Genomic DNA, 20,231 nt, shown 5'->3' with positions numbered 1-20,231 from the left:
TGTGAGAGAGAGAGACTGTGTGTGTGTGAGAGAGACTGTGTGTGTGTGAGAGAGACTGTGTGTGAGAGAGACTGTGTGTGAGAGAGACTGTGTTGTTCTCAGTAGCTCCTCACACTGTCTGGACAGATGGGGAACAACGTCCATGAGTGAGTAAAGATAAAATCAATTCTGCCGAGCTCAACAAACATAATTCAACTTCCAATGAAAGAGGGTTAGCCCGACACACATTCAGTAAAACTCTTTCCAATGTTCGTTTCAACACTTTGCAGCAAATCCGGCACCTTTATGTGAGATTAGCACATAGGCGCAGACTTCAGGAACTGATTAAATGCTGAATTGCAACCCAGCTCAAAATCCTGAGCTCAGATAGAAAGCTGAAGGGAAGGTGCAAAGAGGGATTAGGAAAACAAATGAATTGTGGCTGTCTCCTGAGGAATGGGGAGAGGTGGCTGTACTACATGGATTGATGTTATATTACAATTTAAAGACCCCATTCAGAACGGTACATTTAGTTCTGGGCAACTAGACCCAGAAAGGACTTACTAACCAAAGGAGGATTAACCAGAATGACACCAGCAACTGAAAACACTTAATCATAAGGTCACAAAGATATAAATGTTGTTGCATTGAGGAGATTAAGTGTATTGAAATTCAGGAGTTATAGAGTAATAGAAATATACAGAGTCAAGAGCATGGTGCTGGAAAGACACAGCAGGTCAGGCAGCATCAGAGGAGCAAAAGAATCAACGCTTTGGGCAGAAGCCCTTCATCAGGAATTGGGGCTTATACCCGAAATGTCGATTGTCATTATCTTCAGATGCTACCTGACCTGCTGTGTCTTTCCAGTATCACACTCTCAATTCTGATCTCCAGCATCTGCAGTCCTCACTTTCTCCATAGAGTTGCACAGCATGGAAACAAGACCTGGTGGTCCAACTCGTCCATGCCAACCAGACATCCTAAATTAATCCAGTCCCATTTGCCAGTATTTGGCCCATATCCCTCAAAATCCTTCCTATTCATATACCCAACCAGATACCTTTTAAATGTTGTAATTGTACCAGCCTCCATCACTTCCTCTGGCAGCTCATTCCATACACACACCACCCTCTGTAAAAAGTGGGTGCTTAGGTTCCATTTAAATTTTAACCGTCTCACCTTAAACCTATGCCCTCTCGTTCTGGACTCCCCCATCCTGGGGAAAATAACTTGTCTATTTAGCATATCCACGCCCCTTATGATTTTATAAACCTCTATAAGATCACCCCTCAGCGTCCGATGCTCCAGGGAAAACAACCCTCCCCTGTTCAGCCTCTCCCTGCAGCTCAAACCCTCCAACCCTGGCAACATCCTTGGAAATGCTTTCTGAACCCTTTCAAGTTTCAAAACATCTCTCCTAAAGCAGGTAGACGAGAATTGCACGCAATATTCCAAAAGTGGCCTACCAACGTCCTGTACAGCTACAACATGACCTCCCAACTCCTACACTCAACGCACTGACCAATAAAGGCACGTTGATGAAAGTTATCAAAAGTATTGATCCCATTTCTTCATTGGGCTGTAGTAGGGGAAGAAGGAGTGAAAATCAGAAATCATTCTGTTGGCGTGGGGGAGGGATCCTTAAAATTGGATCCAGGCCACTCCGGTAATACCAAGAAACAATTTGTTGTGAAGGGTAATGGAAATCTATTGAGACTGGGTGTCAATGAAAATTTGAAAAGGATAGCTTTTGCATAGAATAATTAAGAATTACAGAAGGAAGGTGGTTTGGTGAAGATAGATTACAGATTGTTCCTGACGTTGAAGTACAGAACTAGGGGTCACAGTCTAAGAATAAGGGGTAAGCTTTTCAGGACTGAGATGAGGAAGAATTTCTTCACTCAGAGAGCTATGAACCTGTGGATTCTCTCCCACAGGAAACTGTTGGGGCCAGCTCAATAGATAGATTCAACAGGGATCATACTGAATGGGGGTACAGGCTCGAAGGGCCGAATGGCCTACTCCTGCACCTATTTTCTATGTTTCTGTGCTCCACAATTCAATTAAATCATGGTCAATCTTATTGTGGTCTGAACTTCACTTCCCTGTGCACACACAATATCTTCTGACTCCTTGTTAGGAAAGATAAAATGACCCCACCACGAGAGGTTGCTGGGGAAGAGGATTCTGACAACATTTCCTGATAGCTCAGAAGGGTCTGTTTCTGTGCTGTATACCTCTAAGACTCTAAGACTAAGCTTCACCGTAAAAAGGAAATCCCTTTCATGTTTTTAAAAGCTGTGTCCCCTAGTTCTAGTCTCTCCTACAAGAGGGAGAATTCTCTCAGTGTTAACCAAGTACTTTTGTGTTTTGATCAGTAGTTAAAATGTTGCTACTCTTAGACCCAAAACTCACAGAGAGACTACAATCTGCCAAAATCCTAAAAGAAAAGCAGACAGAGAGCATAGGTAATGCTTCAAAGTCCACAGGCAGAAAACCAAAATTTCTATTCATGTTTACAGAGAAAGAAAATTCACCTGCAACTTGGTTTCGCATAGGTTTTATTGAAAATTCCTGGAACATAGAATTTTCCATATAAATTTGGAACCAGACTAAAGATACCGCTGCAGACTTATTGGCTTAGATCCCCACATCTATGGAGAAATATACCTACTGTCAAAATCACTTCTGCCCCACAGCAGCACTGTGCACAATGTTCTCATTACAAACCAATTTCCCTGATATGGATCACTTGACATTCTGCACAATCTGCTTCACACAAGGAAACATTCATCAACTCAAGTATCGGCTCTCTGCGCCTACTTTTTAAAAAAGCCATCAATTAAAGACTTTCTTTGTTGAAAATAAAACTACCACAGTCATACAGCACAGAAACAGGCCCTTCGGTCCAACCAGTCCATGCTGAACATAATCCCAAACTTAAACTCTTGGAAACAAAGTGGGAACATGAACAGAGCAGCACTGAGGGAATTAAATGATCAGGCGGATTCCCTGTTTTGCATCTTCGGAAGCGCAGCTCCCCAAGTCAGAAGACGATTGGGTCCCTGCTGTGAGGGTGAACCTATCAAAAAGCCAGGCCATCACATCAAACGTGGAGAGCTGAGGGAGTGTGACATTGTCGGGGTACCATCATCAAAAGGGGCTCTGCTTGCCCTCTTGGGGAAAATATCCCATTGCAATATTCTCCCCAGTATCTTATGTTGAACATAACCCCAAGTCCCCAAAGAAAAACATCAAAATACCATCGTGGTGCTAAGTGCAGGAGCTCAATGTAGACAAATTGGCTGTTCTCTTTCCACAGCTATTTGAAGGGAAGTCCACATTGGAGATGTGGGAGGCTTTCAAAGATAGTTAAAGATAGTGCAGGATAGGCATGTTCCACTGAAAGCAAAGGATAGGGAAGGCAAGATTCGTGAACTGTGGATGACAGGAGAAATCGTACAACTAGCCAAGAGGAAAAGGGAAACGTATATAAGGTCCAGGCAGCTAAGAACAGAATGGGCCCTGGAGGAATAAACAGTCTTAAACGAGGAATCAAGTGGGCTAAAAGAGGTCATGAAATAGCTTTAGCGAGCAGAATTAAGGAGAATCCCAAAGCCTTTTATTTTTATATAAGAAGCAAGTGGGTAACTAGAGAAAGGATTGGTCCATTAAAGGATAAGGAAGACTATGTGTCGAACCTGAGAAAATGGGTGAGACTCTGAATGATTACTTTGCATCAGTGTTCACGGAGGAGAGGAACATGATGAATGTTGAGATTAGAGATAGAAGTTTGATTACTCTGGATCACGTTGACATAAGTAGGGAAGATGTGTTGGGTAGGCTAAAGGTTATTAAGGTGGACAAATCCCCGGATGGGATCTATCCCAAGTTGCTGAGGGTGGTGAGAGAGGAAATAGCTGGGGCCCTGACAGATATCTTTGTAGCATCCTTAAATACAGGTGAGGTGCTGGAGGACTGGAGAGTTGCTCATGTTGTCTCCCTGTACAAGAAGGGTAGTAGGGATACTCCAGATAAACACAGACCAGTGAGCCTAATGTCAGTGGTGGGAAAGTTGCTGGAGAAGGTACTGAGAGATAAAATCTATTTATATTTGGAAAAGAATGGGCTTATCAGTGATAGGCAACATGGTTTTGTGTGGGGAGATCATGCCTTACCAACTTAATAGAGTTCTTTGAGGAAGTGACCAAGTTGATAGATGAAGGAAAGGCTGTAGATGTCATATACATGGACTTTAGTAAGGCGTTTGATAAGGTTCCCCATGGTAAACTAATGGAGAAAGTGAAGTCACACAGTGTGCAGGATGTTCTAGCTAAGTGGATGAAGAACTGGTTGAGCAATAGGAGACAGAGTAGTAGTTGAAGGGAGTTTCTCGAAATGGAGAAAGGTGACCAGTGGTGTTCCACACGGATCAGTGCTGGAGCCACTGTTGTTTGTGATATACATAAGTGATCTGGAAGAGGGCGTTGTTGGTCTGATCAGCAAGTTTGCAGATGAGACAAAGATTGTTAGAGTAGCAGAATATAGATAGTCTGGAGAGTTGGGTGGAGAAGTGGCAGATGGAGTTCAATCCATGCAACTGTGAGGTGATGCATTTTGGGAAGTCTAATTCTAGAGTCAGCTATACTGAAAAAGAAGAGCCTTGGGAAAGGTTGATGAGCAGAGAGATCTGGGAGTGCAGGTCCATTGTACCCTGAAGGTGGCTGCACAGGTGGATAGAGTAGTCAAGAAGGCATATGTTAAGCATGCCTTCATTGGACAGAGTATTGAGTAGAAGAGCTGGCAGGTCATGTTAAAATTGTACAAGACATTGGTTCAGCCGCTTTTGGAATACCGTGTACAGTTCTGGCCACCACATTACCAAAAGGATGTGGATGCTTTGGAGAGGGTGCAGAGAAGGTTTACAAGGATGTTGTCTGGTATGGAAGGTGCTAGTTATGAAGAGAGGTTGAGTAGGTTAGGATTGTTTTCATTAGAAAAAAGGAGATTGAGAGGGGCCTTATTGAGGTTTATAAAATCATCACGGGTATAGATAGGGTAGATAGAGATACGCTTTTTTCCCCCAGGGTGAAGGATTCAATAACGAGAGGTCACGCTTTCAAGGTGAGAGGGGATACACGTGGCAAGTACTTCACACAGAGTGGTAGGTGTCTGGAACGCGTTGCCAGCAGAGGTGGTAGAGGCAGGCATGGTAGATTCATTTAAGATGCGTCTGGACAGAGGCATGAATAGGTGGGAAGCAGAGGGATACAGATGCTTAGGAATTGGGCGACAGGTTTAGACAGTGGATTTGGATCGGCTCAGGTTTGGAGGGCTGAAGGGCCTGTTCCTGTGCTGTAAATTTTCTTTGTTCTTTGTACTTCAACAGGGACCAGAGTTCAAAAGGGGCTTGTCAACAAAGCACAAATGTCACAAGTTGGTGAAAGGTGTTACCTAAATGCACATCCATGAGAATTACACTGGGGCTGAAATTCAGAAATCAGGGTCTGTCGAGGATCGGGTGGGTTGGCCCAATATCTGACTGAGCTGCTCAAAACGAGAGGGATTCACGTCTGGTCGAGAGAAAGAGAAACCATTTCCTCTCATGGGGGTGGGGTGGGGGGAGTCCGACTTGCGAAGTTTTTTTTTAGCAGTGAAATCAGAAAGCAATCATTTCAAAAAATGTAGTGGAAATAAATGTCAAACTCTATCTCACGCTGCAATGCAAGGTATCAGTTGAAATTTTCAAGCCAGATTGTTTTAGCTTAGGGTATTCAGTAATGTGGAGCCAAGGTAAGTAAATGGATTTGAGGTGGAGAGCAACCAAGATTGAACTGAGTGGTAGCATAAGATTGAGGGGCCAAATGGCCTATTCCCGCTCCAACATAAGTGCAATTTTCCACCCATTTATTCTGGGAGAAGGTTTGTTCGAGTCCATTTGCACATCAGCGTTCACAGCAACGACAAGTGAAGGTGTGGTCAAAGTTCTTGACAGATGAAAGCACTCAGAAATAATAATAATTAAATTCAGGTTTATGCTGCCGTTGATTTTTGGAAAGTTCTATGTCAAGCATTGCTTGCAAAAAAAGATTAATGAGGTACACTGACCTTGGATTATACAATGCAATAAGGGCTCGTTAGCAAGCTGTGGTGCTGTCTGACTCTGTGCAGGCATATACAAGAGACCCATTATTTGACTCAACCTGTAGATTCCTCAATACTGGAGGGTCCTGTGTTAACACACTGTGACCACAGAATTCAAGTGTATCTGACAAGAGGGCTCAGAATTGCAGAATTGCAAAGCACTCTTTGTTGGGAGGGAGTGTCACAGTGAAGGCTGGATAGACACAAGGCACTGAGCAATGGTAATGTCACAGGACTAACCAACAGGCCCAGGCCAGTGCTTGAGGGATCTGGGTGCAGAATCCCACCATGGCAAGTGAGATTTGAATTCAGTATATAAAAATAATGGAATAAAATGTTAGTGTAACAGTGATCATGTAACCATGAAGGCAATCTACCATCCGTACCCAATCTGCCCTACACGTGACTCCAGACCTACAGCAATGCGGTTGACTCTTTACAATCCTCAGGGGAATAGACGCTGACACAGCCAATCATACCCACAATTTAAAACAAAAATCTAATGCTCTGTGCGGTCTGGAGGTGACTAGAAGAATACTTCTTTGCAATGGCTATTCATGCAGCCCCCGAAACAGGAGGTGCCAAGATTGGAAACGTGAGCCTGCATTTATGTAGCACCTGTATCACAGTAGAACATCCGAAAGCTGCTCGCAGTATCCAAAATCAGATACCCATCCAGAGAAGGATTATTCAGATACAATGTTCAAACAGAATGGTCAGAAAGTTAGATTTCTGGAAGGGTCGTTAAAGAAGGATTGAGTCAATGCAACGTCAAAAGAGGAACAGGGAGTTATCCCAGGTGTTCCAGGCTCAACCAACATCACTCAAAACAGAAATCACAGGAGAAACTCAGCAGGTCTGGCAACATTTATGGAAAGAAACCTAATCGAATCAAACGTGCTAACATAGAAAGCAGAGTCTTGAATTGTTAACTCTGTTTCTGGGAGGGAAAGAAAATTATTTGAGTTCCGAAGAAGGGTCACTGGACTTGAAACCAGTGCTCTCTCTGCACAGGTGCTACCAGACCTGCTGAGTTTCTCCAGCAATTTCAGTTTTCATTTCAGATTTACAGCATCCACAGCTCTTCGTCTCCCTATCGCAGAAAACAGGTTACTGGCTCATTGTCACTGACAATGTTTGTGGGGTCTTTCATTTTTTCAGGGGATGTGGCATCACTGATCGGGTCAGAATTTATTGCCAATCCCTAACTGCCTGAGAGAAAGGGGTGGTGAGCTTCCTCCTTGAACTCCTCCAGTCCCTCGGGGGTGAGGGCGGTCCATGGACTGTTAGGGAGGGAATTCCAAGATTTTAACCGAGCGACAGTTTGGAAAACTGACTGCCACACTCCAACAGTCAACGTACTTGAAGTATTTCAGTCTTGGTAAAGTGCTTGACAAGATCCTGAGTTTGGGAATATGGACAGTTTGTAAATTCAACCTCCTCCTCCTCTTTCATTTCAGACAGCCGAATTTAATCAGCAAGACTCATTTCCCAGGACATATGTGAAACATGTCATCTTTAATCTCTGAATTAGTTGGCATTCCAGCTCACATATGTACTTTTGAACTGATCATCCTGATGAAAACAGGAATACCTGTGGGAAAACTGAGCATGACCCAACATATGCTGTTGGAGAAAACAATTTGTGTTGAGTTGCATACTGCAACTCTGAAACTCAATAGTTCGAGACAGTTAGCAACTAAATGATGTGCTACAGCCAGATCGCTCATGTTCAACATCCTGTCAAGTTGAAAGCTTGGAATGTGTCCACTTTCATAACCACTTCTGTGCAATCACAGTCCCTGCTGTTAGAACAGTATCAACTGATAAATGTGCAGGACGGCATTACAGTCCCACTTTTTTTAATAAACAATTTGAAACCAAATGGGGAGAAAACTTGTCAAGTCCCAGTGAGGGGTATTGGCGGCACAGGGCTAATGTCACCAGGTGAGTGATGCAGAACCCCAGGCTCATGTTCCAAGTGGTATGGGTTTGAAGTCTTACAGAGCAGATAGTGAAATTTGGATTCAATTAAATTTGGAACTGAAAACTAGCCTATTGGTGGTGACAAGGGTTACATGGATGTCATTTAGATTAGCTTTTTTTAAAATTCCAGAGTTATACCGAGGCCAAACTTCACCAACTGCCATGGTGGGATTTAAAAGAGGATCTTTCTGGGACTTTAGATTACTAGTGTAGTGACTTCACTGTGAAGCAACAGGCTGACTTTGTGCACTAAGCTGAGTACTGACAGAGGTATTAAAATTCAAGAAAGCCTGTGCTGGTCCTTAGAAAAGTGTAACTAAATTTTCAGATACCAGGAGCAGGAAGAGGCCATTCAGCCCATCGTAGCTACTTTGCCAGTCAATATGATCATGACTAATCCTCTATTTCAATGCCAAATCCTTACCTTCACACTCCTTGATGCCTTCAAATTCTAAACAAAAATCTCTTTCTTGAATATATTAAGTGACTTGGTCTCCACTGCCTTTTATTTCAGTGAATTTCATATATTTACTGCATTTCGAGTGAAGAGTTTTATTCTTTCCAAAAACATAGAACAAAATGACGTATCGATCCTGTATCCTCAGACTGTGTTCCTTGGTTCTAGACTCCCCATCTAAGGAACACATCTAACCTGCATCCAGTCTGTCTATCCCTATTAGCATTGTGTAGGTTTCAATCAGATCTCTCTCATCCTTCTGAACTCATGTGAATGCAGGCCCAGTCAAATCACTCTCTCCTCACAGGACAATCCTACCATCCCCAGTAGCAACCTAGAGAACCTTCATTGCACTCCTTCTCTGACAGGAACACCCTTTATTCGGTGTGGAGACCAAAACTTACCAATAGTACCGCTCTCTACCCTCAGCCATTTCTTTTTACCCCTTTGTAAATAAAACAGACACAATTTAATGTACCATATAATTCAGGCAAATAGTTTAGATTATTATCTACATTGTGGAAACAGGCCATTTGGCCCAACAATCCACACCCATCATCCGAAGAGTAACCCACCCAGACCCATTTCCCTCTGACTAATGCACCTAACACTATGGGCAATTTAGCATGGCCAATTCACCTGACCTGCACATCTTTGGACTGTGGGAGGAAACCGGAGCACCCGGAGGAAACCCACACAGACACGGGGAGAATGTGCAAACTCCATACAGATGGTCACCTGAGGCAGGATTCGAATCCGCGTCCCTGGCGCTGTGAAGCAACAGTGCTAACCACTGAGCCATCATGCCGCCAAATAAATGCTCCCTAAAATAAAACAAGGCATTGCAGATGCTGGAAATCTGAAACAAAAATAGAAATTGCTGGAGAAGCTCAGCAGGTTTGTAGGGAGACAGAGAGAGAGGGACACAGAGAGAGGGACAGAGAGAGAGGGGCAGAGAGAGAGGGGCAGAGAGAGAGGGGCAGAGAGAGAGGGGCAGAGAGAGAGGGGCAGAGAGAGAGGGGCAGAGAGAGAGGGGCAGAGAGAGAGGGGCAGAGAGAGAGGGGCAGAGAGAGAGGGGCAGAGAGAGAGGGGCAGAGAGAGAGGGGCAGAGAGAGAGGGGCAGAGAGAGAGGGGCAGAGAGAGAGGGGCAGAGAGAGAGGGGCAGAGAGAGAGGGGCAGAGAGAGAGGGGCAGAGAGAGAGGGGCAGAGAGAGAGGGGCAGAGAGAGAGGGGCAGAGAGAGAGGGGCAGAGAGAGAGGGGCAGAGAGAGAGGGGCAGAGAGAGAGGGGCAGAGAGAGAGGGGCAGAGAGAGAGGGGCAGAGAGAGAGGGGCAGAGAGAGAGGGGCAGAGAGAGAGGGGCAGAGAGAGAGGGGCAGAGAGAGAGGGGCAGAGAGAGAGAGGCAGAGGGAGAGAGACAGAGGGAGAGAGACAGAGGGAGAGAGACAGAGGGAGACACAGCTAATGCTTCGAGTCCAGTGATTCTTCTTCAGAACCCAAATCATTTTTCCCCTCAAGTCCCAGCGACTCCACATTTATCCTTCAGGACAACATTCACTGCCATCAGTAAAACCAACAAGTTGGTGTGGACTTGTTGGGCCGAAGGGCCTGTTGCCACACTGTAGGGATTCTATATATTAAAAAAAGGTCAAAGTGCCAACACCAACCTTAGCAAACCTGAAAAACAGCTATTTAATGACAGTACTGAACACTTCACAAAGTGACTCAATCCAATCAGAATGACTGATGTGTTTTTGCCGGTTTCCCCTGCACTTCACCACAATACTGAACAGTGGGAGCCTTTGAGCAGATATTAGGGCATGTGTTGAGAATGAGCACTGCCTGTTAGTTAGAATGAAATGCAGGCATCAGTGTTGGTTAGCTGGGTGGTCCTTAACCTACCATCTGAACCGTCGTTCCTGCTGGTTTCGGAGCAGGAGCAGCCCTGAAAAAAACACAAGAGAAGCCACCATCAGTTACTATGGTTGGTTGACAAGAACAGTATAACAAACACAAACATTGAAATTGCTGGAAAAGCTCAGCTAGTCTGGCAGCTTCTGTGGAGAGAAATCAGAATTAATGTTTCAGAACCGTTCTGCGGAAGGGTCACTGGACCCGAATGGTTAACTCTGATTTCTCTCCACAGATGTTGCCAGACCTGCTGAGCTTTTCCAGCAATTTCTAAATTTATCTCCGATTTATAGCATTCTCGGTTCTTTTGGTCCTTATACAGAATAACAAAGATTCACTTTCACAAATAAACTCAGAATAAATCCACATCTAATGGATTGCACTGTTTGGCAGTGGCAACACACGCACAGGTAAAAACAAGGACTGCTGCCTGACCTGCTGCGCTTTTCCAGCGCCACTCTAATCTAGAATCTGGTTTCCAGCATCTGCAGTCCTCGTTTTTACCGAGTTGATTTTAACCCTTGCCTGCGTTGAAGAAGTTTTCCTCCTCTCTCGACAAGATCTTCCTGCTCCTCGAATGCTGCCTGAACTGCTGTGCTTTTTCAGCACCACTCTAATCTAGAACACACACGCACATACAAAACCAGGATCAGGTGACAAAATGAAGCCTCAATTTGCTGCTTCTTAACTTTGAAAGGTTTTCATGCTGTTATGGAAGTAAGAAAAGAACAACTTGCATTTCTACGGTGCCATCTCAAGACAATCAAAAGTGCTTCAACATCTAATGGAGGTACAGTCGGTTCTCATGAGATCTCGCGTTATAAGAAAATCACGCAATTGCTGTCCTATTTAAACTAATGGGGCCAGAATGGCATTATACCCAAAACAGTTAAGGAAAGTTCGCATTCGACAAATAAGGGTCTAAATGATTCAATTGGGTTAAAGCCAATCCACGTTGAAGAATCACGTGTTATAACAGAACAAACTGTTCTTCTTGCTTCCCCAACCCCCAAAAATAAATGGCTGAGAGGTCAGGCCTGAAGCAGCTAATTAACACGCAGCAACCTCCCATAAACAGCAAGCCAACAGAAACCAAATCTGTTTCGGTAATGGTGGTTCAGGAATAAATAGTTGCCCACCAAATTGGAGAGGGCTCCCTTGCAGATTTCTCTGAGATATCGTGAGTTTTTTATTTGAGCATCAATTAATGCCTGTCAAGGGATGCAAACATTCTCAAAAAAAAAGGAGCTTGGGAAAATACACAGAAAGGGTTACTCCTAATCATACCGAGAGCAGGCCAGAGGCTAGGATACTGTCAGGAGTGGCTCATTTCCTGACTCCTTCTCTGACCTTCTACAAGGCGACTGACTGTGTGGAGTTTGCACGTTCTCCCAGTGTCTGCGTGGGTTTCCTCCGGGTGCTCCGGTTTCCTCCCACAGTCCAAAAATGTGCAGGTCAGGTGAATTGGCCATACTAAATTGCCCGTAGTGTTAGGTAAGGGGTAAATGTAGGGGTATGGGTGGGTTCGCTTCGGCGGGTCGGTGTGGACTTGTTGGGCCGAAGGGCCTGTTTCCACACTGTAATGTAATCTAATCGAAAAATCTAATCTAATCTAAAGGCACAAGTCAGAGGTTTCACGTGATTTTCTTCACTTGTTGGATGAGTGCAGCTCCAAAAACACTGAAAACCATCCAGGACAAAGCAGATCACTAAACTGGCACAGTATTCGACTTTCACTGCCTCCATCTGCAAGACATGGTACACACTACAGCAACTATCTTCATGGTGCATTGCAGCATCTCATCAAAGACTCTTTAGGCATAACCCTACCTACTTGCAACCTCTACCACCTACAAGAACAAGGAATGCAGGTACAAGAGAAAACCACCACCCACGAGTTCCCCTCCAAACCAAACATCATCCTGACTTGGAAATATAATCGCCACTCCTTCACTGTCACTGGGTCAAAGTGGTTAGCTTCCTCTCCAACAGCACAGCAGGTGAACTTATATTCTCATAGGCTGCAGTGGTGCAAGAAGGTAGCTCACTCGCACCTTCTCAACCACAATTTGGAATGGGCAATAAATGCCAACCAAGCTAGTTGTGCCCATTTCCCATGAATACATTTATAAAAATACTTTGTGGATGAGTTTCAAAGTACCACTGAACCGAAGCCTCAAAATTGGTTAGTGCCAGCTGATGTGCAAGAAAGCAATCTGTATAACACCAAGTGTTTGTGATCTGACAAGATGGCAGGGAGAGTTGGGTGTCTGAGCCTGGGGCTCGTTCACTCCATCTGCATAACTTTATGTTTCTTTTCTTTTTTCTTGGACTTCTATCTTTTCTTTTTAAAAACTTACCCCTTGTTGAAGAGCACAGTCACAGTAAAGGCATCAGCAGCGAGTGGGGGGCCCAGCAGCACAGACCGGAGTAAGCTCAGCAGGACAGACCCCGAGTAGGGGCCCAGCAGCACAGACTCTGAGTGGGGGCCCAGCAGCATAGACAGGAGTAGGCTCCAGCAGCATGGACCCCGAGTAGCACGGTCTCATGGTGGTGGTATCAGAGGTGAGTTTAGCTTCCTAGCAGTTCCTGCATCATTGAAGACGTCCTACGCCGAGTCAAGTCTGCCTTAGTGATAGTGAGTTTGGTCAACTGGAGATGTCCAGGACAGATTTGTGGAGGCGTGAAGTTGATGAGTTTGGGCCCAGTACGACACCTGGCAGCATCAGCAACAACTGCATCAGCAACGGTGGGCCTAAGGCAGATTCATGGCAGCGGCACAGGAGTTGACTTTGGGCCAGTGTGGTACCCAGTGGTATCTGCTGCGTCTACATTGGCGAGATCCAGTGGGAACTCACAATGGGGGAGGTTTTTGGAAGAGGAGAGGGGGTGTCGGCGGAGGAGAGGGGAGAGAGGGTGCCGGCGGAGGAGAGAGGGTGCCGGCGGAGGAGAGAGGGTGCCGGCGGAGGAGAGAGGGTGCCGGCGGAGGAGAGAGGGTGCCGGCGGAGGAGAGAGGGTGCCGGCGGAGGAGAGAGGGTGCCGGCGGAGGAGAGAGGGTGCCGGCGGAGGAGAGAGGGTGCCGGCGGAGGAGAGAGGGTGCCGGCGGAGGAGAGAGAGGGTGTCGGCGGAGGAGAGGGTGTCGGAGGAGGAGAGAGGGTGCCGGCGGAGGAGAGAGGGTGCCGGCGGAGGAGAGAGGGTGTCGGAGGAGGAGAGAGGGTGTCGGAGGAGGAGAGAGGGTGTCGGAGGAGGTGGGAGGACGTTGAAGATTGGGCGACTTTCCTTTCATCGGTAGCACGGTGAAGGAGCCTCATGTCTGGATCACAGTTCCCTTGCAGGTATGAGTCATTTTCCTTTGTGTTGTGAAATCCTTTACAGGTGAGGCACAGGTGAACCATGTTATCCTCATTGTGCCTGTGGGAGATCTGGAGACTGAGCAGTAAACCAATGCCAAGCAGGAAATCTGCTCTTCAACTATACAAGACAAACAGTGTTTACACTCCAAAGGAATTTTGTTGGGCACTTCTTTGGCAAATATGCAGCAATATAGTCATATACAAGTCACAGCTTCTCTCAACTGAACACTAGGAAAGGCTGATGTTTTAGTGATTGTAGCGAGGTCAGCCAGGTTGACCTCAGAGAATACAAGTTCCCTGATTGGGACTATTAATCTGGTCCAATTAGGGACCCCTGGCTGACATATAAGAACAGGACTCACCCTGTACACACACACCATGGGTGCTGGGGATAAGTAGCGAGGTCAGCCAGGTTGACCTCAGAGAATACAAGTTCCCTGATTGGGACTATTAATCTGGTCCAATCAGGGACCCCTGGCTGACATATAAGAACAGGACTCACTCACAAAAAAAAAAGAACAGGACTCACAGACAGCCTGTTCACTCAGAGCTGGCCCTGAAGGAACTGGATCAGTGTCAAGAGCTCTCCACATATAAACAAAGGATGACTTGGTACCCTTTACACCAAGATAAAGGGATACCAGCCTCCGTGGAGTTATTTCAGACATCACTTTACTATAAAAACCTTTGTCCTCTCACTCCCAAATCTGTATCTTTGCATCACACTCACAAACACTTAACTACCCAGTGTAAGCTCCCAGGGTCCCGTTTAATCCATGGCATAACTTTATCTCCCACATGGGTTTCTGTGACAAGGCAACTTCTTGTCACCTCACCAATGTTCCTGGTCTCTTCTTCTAAGAGCCCAGAGAGAGAAGGAAGCCATTTAGCTCCTCAAATGTCTCCCATCATCATTCAATGAGCTCATGGCTGGTTTTCAACCTAACTCTATATTGCCTCATAATGCTCAATTCCTTTGGCTAACAAAAACGTATCAGTCCCCAATTTAAAATTAACTGAGCAAGCATCAATTGCTCTTTGCCGGAAAAGAGTTCCAAACTTCCATTACCCTCTGCACCTAGGTAGGTTTCCTAATGTCATTCCTGAAGGGTCAAATCTTCTTTATAAACCTGCCACCTCATCCAAGACTCCTTGACCTGTGGAAAGAGTTACTCCCAACTTAGCCGATCTGCTCCCTGAAATAACTTGAAAAATCACCCTGTAACCTTTTAAAATTCCAGAAACTCCCATGCAGCTTAACCTTTAGTTCCCAGACATCACTCTTACAAATCTATGTTGCACCTCCTCAAAAGGACAATATATCCTTATAAAGGTATTGCATCCAAATCAGGGAATTGTGTACCTGAAGAACAATATCTTCAGGCTTATTATAATATACCCCAATAGCTATAAAGGTGAACATTCTATCTGGCTATTTGTTTGCTGTTTTGTACGCATTCACAATAGTGAACTTATATTCTGACCACTCTCTTGCACCAATTCATATCACCAACAACGAGAACGAGTGCAAACATAACTGGTCACTGAAGAAAGTAAGAACTTTGAGTCGCAAAGTGTCTTTCACAATTCCAGGATGGCCCAACGTGCTTATCAGTCAGTGAAGTGTGTTAATGAATTAGGAAGCCCAGGAGCTTATTTATCCATTGAAGTGTTCCGTGACAAGTGACCAGATAAACAGGTTTAATTAACGTTAGCTGAAAGTTACAAGTTGAGATAATCGAGGAAGGCAACTCTTTGGGACGGTTTTGGTAAACATGTGGACTCTGAGACTGCAGGACTAGCAGTTCATATTTGGATCAATGAAGTATTTTCAAGGCCCTCTTGAATGACATCAAATTCAGAACCATGTTAAGAAGATCAGTTATCAACACATCAGTTTTTTTTTTGCAGAAAAAAATTATTTTAGCAAAACAGATGACATTGATAACAGCAGCAAACGTAGGCTCAGTTGGAGTCACCAATCCTACAAAACTTGCAGAGAGTCTTCTGATCCAGACAGTGGGTAATAGATTTGTTTCAGAACACATGTAGTCAGTAAGAACTTGCCACAGGGAAAACAGCCTTTGTCCTATCACTATTTCTCTGGAAACTCTTAAAGGTTCAAAATCCATATCAGAGCAATTAGTGCATTTTCAAAGGGAAAGTGAGAGTTCACACCATCTCCAGAAGAGGAGGTGTCAACCTGCCACATCTGATCCAGAGAGAAACCCCAGTGTCAACAACTGATGATGGACTTCAACTGCAGGCCAGCATTTAGATGATCTGCAAATATATATATACTGTATTTATTTCCAAATTTAACTTTTAATTGATCAAGCAATTTTAAATAGCTCTACAGAGCTTTAATTTTTTAAAAAACCTTTGTCTTGAAGGTTGTACATTGGTAGGTGTTTGGTCAAGGTTTTTAACACGCACATTCAGAGGAGGAAAGAAGTTGGGAGGTTTTAAGGAAGAAATTCCAGAGTTTTAGGATCTTTGGGGATGTAGGCTTAGCTGTGAAAAGATGGAGCGGAGAAAATCAGGGATGCACAAGATGGCAGAATTGAAGGAATTGAAGGGTAGCTGAACACTTAGCAATCAAGAGAGTTGAAAGGAAAAGTTAATAGTTGTTATACACTAAATCCCGATTATCCAAAGGGGATGGAGAAATGGATATCACACGGATAACACAAAAATGTAGTTAATAGTTTAATAAAAATCCCATATGAATCATGAAGGACTGCATGGTGTGTCTGGATTGTCAATTAGAGGAAGGAAAGGAATTGAATCTGGGGTTGAACTTACGAGTACACAGGTCAGCACATATAACAGGGTGTGAGTATACATGGCAGATAACTGTGTGTTTAAACACATCTGAAATCTACACTTTTATTGACAGTTTTTTCTTAGTTAACCAGTTCCTGAAAACGCACTCTGCAGTCATAACTAGCTCCACATTTATACAACCAACTTATACCCAGCTATCTCAGCGAATACATCCATCACCTGTTGCATAAGGCTTCAGGTATTCCTTCAGGTTGCATTAGATGATAAGTGAGTTGGTTAGCACAGTTGGCGGACAGCTGGCTTGTGATGCAGAGTGACACCAACAGTATGGCTTCAATTCCCGCACTGGCTGAGGTTACCATGAAGATTATCGCTTATTGAATTCACCTGGGATACAGTAACCCACAAGTTAAACCACCACTAATCATCTCTCTCATTACAGCGTGTGACTGTGTGGTGATGCTAACTTTTCTCTTTAATTTAGATGATTAAAAATAGGCCAATGACGGAAACGATCAACTCGCCTCACTTTCTTTTAGAAAAGAAAGTCAGGAACTAATGATGTCACATCAGAGGAAAAGACTATTCAGCCCATCTCGTCAATGCTGGTTTTGTACTTCACATGAACCTCCTCCCATCACATATCCTTCTGGTAATTATTGACTTTTCTTTTAAATGCTTTGAATGGGTGTTTTTATTAAGCCAGCCAGCCTCAGATATTAAAATCAGCAGAGATGCCAAAAGGTTTGACTGTGGTTGAAAGACTCAAAAATAAAGAGAAAGAGTGCCAATGTATCTGGAAATGTTAAAATGTTTCACATATGTTTTCACCTCACAGTAAATGCTGCTATGATAGTTTATGCTTTATCCAGAGAGATATGCTGCCAGCACAGGGTCAAGTGATCTGAAGACAGGAATCACGGAATTCCAAGACTTTCAGGAAAACAAAATGACACTTTCTGGTGGCGACTGTCTCCCTTGCGTTTTGGGATTGTGGCTTGGCACAGGAATCTTTTCAAAACTTCCTTCAGGAAAAATGGTCAAACAAATTAGGGTTCCATGAGGTTTCATTGTTGGAAAGTGGGAGCTATTTTTTCTTGAAAAAAAAAAATGCCTTGCATTCTTTTAATAAATCACAAATTGTGTGTCATAGGATTTCAAATTATAGTGCATTACATCTTGGAGAGGAGTCCAGGATTCATTATTTTCCAAGTGGAGCTGCTTTTAATAGCCTGAGAAACCGATTTCCTGGATTAGTACCAGAGAGGAGAAAGTGAGGTCTGCAGATGCTGGAGATCAAAGTTGAAACTTTATTGCTGGAACAGCACAGCAGGTCAGGCAGCATCCAGGGAACAGGAGATTCGACGTTTCGGGCACAGGCCCTTCTTCATTCCTGAAGAAGGGCCTGTGCCCGAAACGTCGAATCTCCTGTTCCCTGGATGCTGCCTGACCTGCTGTGCTGTTCCAGCAATAAAGTTTCAACTTAGTACCAGAGACACTCATGAACGATGCAACAAATAAGGAGGCCATTCAGAGCACTTCTCTGAACGTTGACTCTCCTGCCCCTCAGATGCTGCCTGACCAGCTGTGCTTTTCTAGCATCACACTTTTCGACTCTGATCTCCAGCATATGCAGTCCTCACTTTCTCCCATTCAGAGCATCATGCCTGGTCTAGCCCTTCGATAAACCTATTCAATCAGCCCCATTCCAACAACACTTTCTCCAACAGCTAGTTCAAGTAATCTTTTGAAAGTTACTTCTGAATCTGCTTTTAGCTTTCTCAGGTAATACATGAACAACCTACTGCAAACAACACATATTTTCTCACGTTATCTCTGCTCCTGCCAGTCACCTCGAATCTGTGCCAAGTGATTTTTCATTATTTGGTCTGTCAAAACAATGTATAATTTTAAGTGTGTCTATCAAATTTCCCCTGAACTTTCTCCTCTCTAAGGGGATCAATCCCAGTTCCTCCATTCCAATGGCACAAGTAAAGGACTTCATCCCTGGTGGTCCAGATTTGAGTACAATTCAAGAGTTGTGATCAGTTTGCCTCCAACAGAGTATTTTAACTGATGCTGCAACATTTATGTTGCCTCCTGTAACATAAGAAACTGGACATGGATATCACAATATTGAAGAACCCAAAAGGCAATTATGGCAATGAACTATCATGTTTAAACATTTCATTCCTCAGGCATATGACTGTCTGGGCCAACATTAAACTATCAGATTTCAACAGAGCTATATGCTTCCAGTAGTGTGTCATGTTTCAAGTGATCGGGGGTAAGATGGAGAATGAGAACTTTCTACCCTCAGGTCATTTGTTACGAAGCAGTGATAATACAATGAGCAAGTCTCTCAAAGGCGTACTGACTGAGAGACATTTAAAAGGCAGGTCAGTCTCTTGTATTAAGGATTAGCATAAATCCTTTCTTTTTGTACTCCATGTCTTTCAGTGATGAGTGAAGAAAGAGCCAACTGTTTGTTTTAATCGCCTTCTCAGCTTGTTCTGTCTCTGACAAAGACATGTATTACTCAGTCCCAAGGCTTCTGGGCCACTACACTCCTTTTCATCTTGTACTATTTTGCTCTTAGTCCCTCTCCTCACTCTTCAAAAACATACAACTGCAGATGCCGGTGTTTAACCATTTCTGCTACATGTCTGTCCTTTTTTCCATATGGTTTATACCAGAATTGTCCTCGCTGTTCTCATTAGCTGAGAGCATCTGAGATTCAGAGCATCTTCAAATTTTGAAATGATGTCTTATGTACCCAAGCCTGGGCCAATAACAAATTAGAAAGCTGCTTGGTATTCTGCTGTAAAACACACGGGTAAAGCAAAACCTGCAGTTGCTGTAAATCAGAAATAAGAACAGAAATTGCTGGAAACACTCAGCAAATCTCGAAGCATCTGTGGAGAGAAATCAGAGTTAATGTTTTGGGCTTGAGAAAAAGCCATGAGGAATGGTCACTCGACCAGAGTTAACATTTCGGGTCAAGTGACCATTCCTCATGGCTTTTTCTCAAGCCCAAAACATTAACTCTGATTTCTCTCCACTGATGCTACCAGATCTGCTGAGTTTTACCAGCAATTTCGGTTTTTGATACTAGCAAAGCAACTTTTTAACTTAGAATCAGAGATATACAGAAAAAGATCCTTTGATCCAACTCGTTCATACCAACCAGATGTCCTAAATACATCTCCTCCCATTTTCCAGCATTTGGCCCATATCTCTCAAAATGCTTCCTATTCATAAACCCATCCAGATGCCTTTTAAATGCTGTAATTATACCAGCCACTTCCTCTGGCAGCTTATTCCACGTCAGAGATTAATTAAAGAAAACCTTTTACTTCTTTGAATCTCTCGTGTTTCTACGTTACTTAAAGGTGCCTCCAATCCTTTCTGGAACAGTTCATCATTGCTTGAAAGAGCAGTGGAAGCAGATTTAATAGTAACTTTCAAAGGGAAATTGGATAAATATTTGAACAGGAAGAATTGTCAGGAAGATGGGCCCTGGGGAGCAGGGGGCTGTGGAACTGATCTTTCAAAGAGTTTGGTTGGTCAAATAGCCTCCTTCACTGTTGGGAAATACTACAGGACAGCATTTTATCC

The 20,231-nt window shown here is 44.0% G+C and overlaps 1 protein-coding gene across 14 annotated transcripts in view; it reads right to left on the bottom strand.

Annotated features, from left to right (window-relative positions):
• The window catches only part of pdlim5a (PDZ and LIM domain 5a), a 264,895-nt gene that overhangs the window by 109,190 nt on the left and 135,474 nt on the right, over positions 1-20,231 (bottom strand). For all 14 annotated transcript variants that reach the window (XM_043674412.1, XM_043674413.1, XM_043674410.1 and 11 more), the window contains exon 4: positions 10,465-10,507. In XM_043674412.1, the coding sequence (XP_043530347.1) occupies positions 10,465-10,507 (43 nt within the window). The remainder of the gene's footprint in view (positions 1-10,464; positions 10,508-20,231) is intronic.

The sequence above is a fragment of the Chiloscyllium plagiosum genome, chromosome 32 (genome assembly GCF_004010195.1).
Source record: "Chiloscyllium plagiosum isolate BGI_BamShark_2017 chromosome 32, ASM401019v2, whole genome shotgun sequence".
Taxonomy (NCBI): Eukaryota; Metazoa; Chordata; class Chondrichthyes; order Orectolobiformes; family Hemiscylliidae; genus Chiloscyllium; species Chiloscyllium plagiosum.
This window is presented reverse-complemented; position numbering and strand designations above follow the sequence as displayed.